Source organism: Falco naumanni, chromosome 3 (assembly GCF_017639655.2).
Source record: "Falco naumanni isolate bFalNau1 chromosome 3, bFalNau1.pat, whole genome shotgun sequence".
Taxonomy (NCBI): domain Eukaryota; kingdom Metazoa; phylum Chordata; class Aves; order Falconiformes; family Falconidae; genus Falco; species Falco naumanni.
In genome coordinates, this window is record NC_054056.1 from 59,682,658 (window position 1) to 59,688,887 (window position 6,230).

Consider the following 6,230-nt stretch of genomic DNA (forward strand, 5'->3'; position numbering starts at 1 on the left):
CTCGGGGCCCAGCGCCTCGCCCCCGGAAGACCCCGCTGCTCCCCCACCGCACCGCTCCCGCCCGGCGGCCTGGGTGGAGCCGCTCGCCCTCGCAGGACAAGCGCCGATGGCGTTCTCCATTGCAAACCCACTGCTAGGGCCAGAAGGGGGAAGGAGAGAAGAGAGGGAGGAGGAAGGGAAAGAAGGTGTAAACCTGTCTGGGAAGAGCCCGGGGACGGAGGCGGCCGGGGGGCGGGAGGGCAGCCCGGGGGGCGCAGCGGAGAGACAAAGGAGGGATGGAGGGCGCCGAAAACGGGGGAAGCCGGGGAGGGGGCGCTGCACGGGAGCCCCGCGGCACCTGCCCGCCCCGGCACACGCCCCGCGCACACACACGGCTCCGTGCACACACACGTACCCAGCAGCAGCAGGCGGTGCGTCTGCTTGTACTCCCGCTTCTGCTCCTTGAGCGCCCGGTCGATGCTCTTGCTGACTTTCCTCGCCTCCTTCTCCGCCTCCCGCTCCTCCAGGCGCAGCTTCTCCCAGGTTCTCTGCAGCGCCGGCGGCTGGTGCAGCGCCTGCTGTCGCGCCGCCTTCCCCCCGCCGCCCGGGCCGCCGGCCTTGGGCAGCGGCGGCCGCTCGGGGGCCGCCCCGTTACCGCCGCCGTTCTGCAGGAGCAGCGGCGGCCCGTCCGCCTCCCCGCCGGGCTTACCGCCGGGCCGGAGCGGGGCGCCGAGCGGCTGCGGGGCGGCGTGAGGCTCCGCCGGCGCTTCGGGCTCCGAGGCGGCGCCGGCGCTGGAGATGGAGCCGCCGCCACCGCCGGCGTCGCCGAAGAGCCGCGGGCGCAGGCTGTAGCAGAGCCCCATGGCTCGGTGCCCCCGCCGGGGACGGGCTCTGGCGCGGCGGGGTTGGCCTCAGCGCTTCCCGCCGGCCCTACGCGCCGGGAAGGCGGCGGCGGGCGGGGAAGGGGCGCCGCGGAGCCCCTCACGGCCCCGCTGGGCCATCTTGCATTTTCCTCCCCGGGCGGCGGCAACGGCTCCTCAGCGCCGATCACCTGACACCGAGCTGCCACCGCCGGGTCCACTTTACCGTAAATACCCCAGCGCCAGCCCACCGCGCAGCGCCGGGCGCCGGCGGGGGAAGGGCGGGGGCACGCCGCCCGCCCCGCCACACAGGCGCACGCACGTTCGCAGCTCCCTCCCCACAACCGGCTCCGCCGTCCCCTCACGCCACCCCGCCCGGTGGCCGCCTGCCCGCGTCGGAGGGGCGAGCGTGTCCCGGGCTGTGGCGGAGCAGGCAGGTTCCCGCGCCGCGCGCGGGCGGGGAGACCCTCGCCCCCCCGCTGCCCGCACCATCCGCCCGCCTCGCTTCCTCCCTGCAAGGGCCGCCGGGCCGCCCGCGTGAGGCGCGGGAGCTGCGCACCAACCCCCGGCGGCACGGCGGTGGCCGCCGGCGGAGGGGCAGCCCAGGCCTAAGCCCCCGACGGGCAGCCTTTCCCCCGGCACCCTCGGGGAGAAGCCGAGGCCTCGGCCTTTCGCAGAGGGGACCCCTGAGGGTGGCGGCAGCCCGGGGAGAGGCCGAGGCAGCCCCCGCCAGCCTGCCGTCCTCACAGCTACAACAGGGATTTCAGCCCCTGTACACACAGGCGGCTCCTCGCCCACATGCTGACTAACGGTGCTGTGGGAGGAATGCTTTGGGTGCAACGGCAGGAGAAAATAACAGGCGATGCTGGGGTTTGCTGGCTCTCAGCGTTGGCAACACTAGTACTCCGGCAGCGCGCGGCTGTGGGCCATGGAGGGAAGGCTGGTGCTTGGAGTCAGCCTGTTCAGAGGCAGCGGCAGCCCGCCCTCCTCACGAGAGGTCCTGGACAAATTCAGGCTACTCTGAATGTGTCTCGAATGGGCTCTCCTGCTTCATCCGTCTCCATGTTCTTCATCATCTCACCAGTCTTTTTGCGGGGGGCATGTGGCTGCTGGATGAAACGGTGTGTCCTTCAATCTTAAAGCAAAGGTTGTGCCATATGTTCACAGTTATGATTGACGTATACCTTAGCATAGTTTAGAGTCTTACTTCAGTAACATCCACTGCATTCATCAACCTCTTTATTCACGCAGCGTGAATCTCTTCCGATTCTGCAATGACCCTGTTGTATTAGGTCGTTGGTTTTGTCTCCCAGTTTTTTCCAGTGACCAGTACTATATTAATAGATGCTGCTATTTATACACTGCTGTATGAAGAAATGAAGGGAGGTGCAAGTCCTATGTTTCTTTATGGTGAATGAATTAAAGCAAATTTGCCACAATTCTTAGTTTCTGGATGTGGGAACCAGAATTGGTTTTGTGACAGATCTATTCATGTCAAATGCTTTAGCGAATGTCCTTTAAAATATGTATTTACCAGGCAGTGAGTTGTGCACTAACATTCACTGGGAAAGAAACCTAACACCCTGCATTAGCATGAAATAAATAGATGCCTTTTAACTGAAAGCATCAACTGTCTGTGATTGCACCGCACAAAGGAAATTTTGCCAGTGAAAATACTAGCAGGATCCAGCACACTGTAGATGTTGTTCACTTATACTCTTCAAAACGCTTACCAACTATTTGGACAGATGCCTTGGCTCCGAGAAGAGCATCCAATAGCTGTTGCTTCACTGTATGGTTTAATACATGATTATATAGTGTCCTGGTTGCAACGTTCTTGCAAAATGTATAAGCAGTTGCATCACAGCAGAGGATGTTTCACCACTTTTGCAGCACTGCTGTGTCTTGACTGAAATCTTTTATGGGTGATGAGGATATACCATCTCTTAGGTTGTGAGTGAACAATTTCAACTTTCAGCTGAAAACAGAGCAGGAATTTGAATAAGCAGAATCTAAATGTTCAATCTGGACTGAATAGCCGAGATCACGGGATTAGTGGCTGTACACTTTTCAGTGTAATTGGATCACGTAAGAGAATTGGCTACTCATCCAACAATTACAGTAAAAAACATGAAAAAAATACCAAAGTAGTGGTGAAAGTTAGGAAGTTACTATTTGGGGCCCAAATGTCGATGCGCATACTTAGTTTTGTGAAGGTGTTTCTTAGAGCTCGGTACACACAACAACATTTGCAGAATCATGAGCTGCTATCCAAATAGTAAGAGAAATGCCATAAGATGGCCAAATTAGTTCAGATTACATAAAATATCTCCTAATAAAGTGTTCCTGGGCATGTAAAGCATATGCTTAGTGAGTAACAAGGAAGGTGAGTGATATATTCAGGGTTACAGAGGAGGCCTGGCAGAATATGCACTGTAAAATGACATGCTTTATGAATTACTTTGAAATAGCAGCCAATGTAATAACAACTATGGATAGGTATCATCCCTGAAAATCAGACCACTCAGCCAAACACCGATGTAGATACTCTACCTTATAAAACGCCAAACCAAGTATGTCCATTGAAAGATCCTTCAGTGACCTACAAGAGCAAATTGGGACTTGAGGGAGAAGTATTTTAACTTTTGGTTTTATAACTTCTAATAAAGAACAATAAGCAGCCTGTCTTCTTTCTTTCCCCAGAGAAATTGTGATCATCACTACTTCTGGATTGCTGTGGACTGGGATTTTCAAGAATCTAAAGTGAGAAAGTCAGTATGATGCAGTTTTCTGATACAAATACTCTTTGACGGATCTTTCATGGAACAGTGTTCAACATTTTCTAAGGTTAGTCATCCAAATCAGAGCTTAATGACTGGCTTATTTTTCCCATGATACAAATGATGAAACCTATGATTCTCATTATGTTAGCTGAAATTAGAATCATAGAATCATAGAACAGCCCATGTTCATAGAACAACTGATGATAAAAGACCCTGAAAGATATCCCTTGAAAGATCATTTGGTCCAACCTTTCATGAGAAAGGTAGCCTAGATGATATTATCTAGCACCTTGTCCATTTGCATCTTGAAAACCTCCAGCAATGGGGACTCTACCATGTTCTTGGGGAGATTGTTCTAGTGAATGATTGCTCTCACTGTAAAAAATGTTTCTTATATCAAGATGAAATCTGTTCTGGTACAATTTGCACTCGCAGCCCCTTGTCTTCTCCATGTAGTTCCTTGTGGTTCTCTTCCTCTTTGTATCTGCCCTTTAAGTACAAGAATACTGTCATGAGGTCCCTCTCAAGCCTTCTCTTCTCCAGGGAGAAGAGAAGGTGCCTCCTGAGCCTTCCCCATGGAGAAGAGACCTCCTTCAAACTCCTCATGGGCCAGGTTCTTCAGCCCTTTGGTCATCTTTGTCGCCCTCTTTTGGACCTTTTTCAGTCTGTCCACATCTTTTTTGAATTTAAGCTGGTTTTTGATTCTTGCTTTTGATGTATAGTTCCACCTAAGAAATAAGGAATTCGATGTGGTTTCCAATCATATGCAGCAGCTAGGTATGCCCACAAGATGGCTCTACTTACTTCAAGGAGTAATACAATTTAATAAGTAAATCTATAAATATTTTTCCTATGAAGAAGCGTTTTTACTGTTTCTTAAAAAGGAGTGAATTTTATGCATTTCTTGAAGACTCATATGCAAATACTTTGTAATCTTTTTCTGGTCTTATAATAATTTTGATTTAACAATAGACTCCTATACTATGTGGCTTTTTGAGATTCATAGTGTTCCAAATTTTAACCAAGAGATGAGTGTTTGTGATCAAACTCAAACAAATGTAGTAACTGCAGTTGCCTTGGAAATGTAACTGTGTGGATGAAAGAGACCCTAGTTAAATGGATATATAAGAAGTTTGATTAAGCAAGAATCTTAAAGGCAAGGAGGAGATTTCCTGGGGCTGGACATCTGTTTGTCTTCTTGTTGTTCTGATTAATCCCTGTAATAAGGTGAATAAGTTTATCCATATTCTGACTACAGGTTTGCTTTATTGTTTTTCTCTATCTTGGTCAGAATAATACTATGAATTCAGAAACTATGAATTCAGAGCCTACACTGGAATATTTCACCGTCCCTGGAGCTGTTTAAAAAACATGTAGATGTGGTGCTTAGCGACATAGTTTAGTGGTGGACTTGGCAGTCCTGGGTTAACAGTCGGACTTGATGATCTCAAAAGTCTTTTCCAACCTAAATAACTCTATGAGTCTATGATTCTATATTAGTTCTAAATGATTTTGATATTTTTTCCTCAAGATTTTTCAGGACCTCAGTGAGGGTTAGTGAAAATGTTGCAAGGTTTTGGGGCGTATTAAGGAGGAAAGCAACACAATAGAAGAAAAAAAAACCCCAACAACAAAAATCCCCACCAGAGAAATGTTCTGTGTCAAACACTAGGTATTTGCAAAACTTCTTCTGAGGTTAATTTTCGTCGTGGATAAACGGTCTAGGATGTACTCAGCTTCCATCAGATGATGAACATCTCTTACCTTCTTTGAAAGGCATTTGTCAAAACCTATTTGCTTCTTGTGGGATGAGTACTATTATTTTTGTTCTTAAGGTTTATAATAAGCACTAAACTGTATACATAGTGTGCCTTTACCTCCCTAGTGTATCACTGCTGGTACGTGGGAAAAGGAAAATACTGTTCTTTGATACATGCTTTGCTCCCTAAAGGCTGGAATCTATGTTGCTGATAGAAAGCCTACCAGTAAGCTCAGCTACACTAACAAATCTTGTCTGTGTGAAATGCATGGAGATTAAATCAGCCTCCTGACTTCCTGAATATCTCAGGAAGTCCAAAGACAGAAGACTAGAATAAAACTGTATCTTTTTCCTTGGTCTTGTCTTTGAGAGATACCCTAAACCTGCAGTGTAGTTTCCTTCCTTGGGGCTTGAAAAGCTTTGTATTTCTGTATTGTGTGTGAATGCACTAGCTGCCTTTCCTCTCCAAGCAATTTACAGCATACCCCAGGATTTATAACTTCTCCATCCTATAGTGTCTCCTTCCCAACAAAATCTACAGAGCTATGATCTCCAGAAGGAAAAATTAGCTTCACAATTTACCTTGATATTAGTATTTTAAATATACTAGTTTAGGGAATCAATTTTAACTGGTAAATTGATGCACTCACCTGGTGCTTCCTAGACCTGTGGAAATCTCTGCTACATGAATCCCACAAATTATTTTAAGCTCATTCTTTACAGCTTCTGCTTTGTTTCACTGATAGATAAATAAATAAAAAAACATATAGGCAAATTATTGTGGAGTACAGTGAGCCCCTTCTGTAACACACAGAGACACAATAAATATAATATAATGCCTCTGTTTTC

General features: G+C 48.9%; 1 protein-coding gene across 1 annotated transcript in view; it reads right to left on the minus strand.

The window, feature by feature from the left end:
- The window catches only part of GNAL (G protein subunit alpha L), a 194,585-nt gene extending 193,481 nt beyond the window's left edge, over positions 1-1,104 (minus strand). Inside the window, exon 1 of the mRNA XM_040586252.1 lies at positions 395-1,104. Coding sequence (XP_040442186.1) covers positions 395-842 — 448 coding nt within the window. The 5' untranslated portion in view covers positions 843-1,104. The remainder of the gene's footprint in view (positions 1-394) is intronic.
- Positions 1,105-6,230: the final 5,126 nt, after the last annotated feature.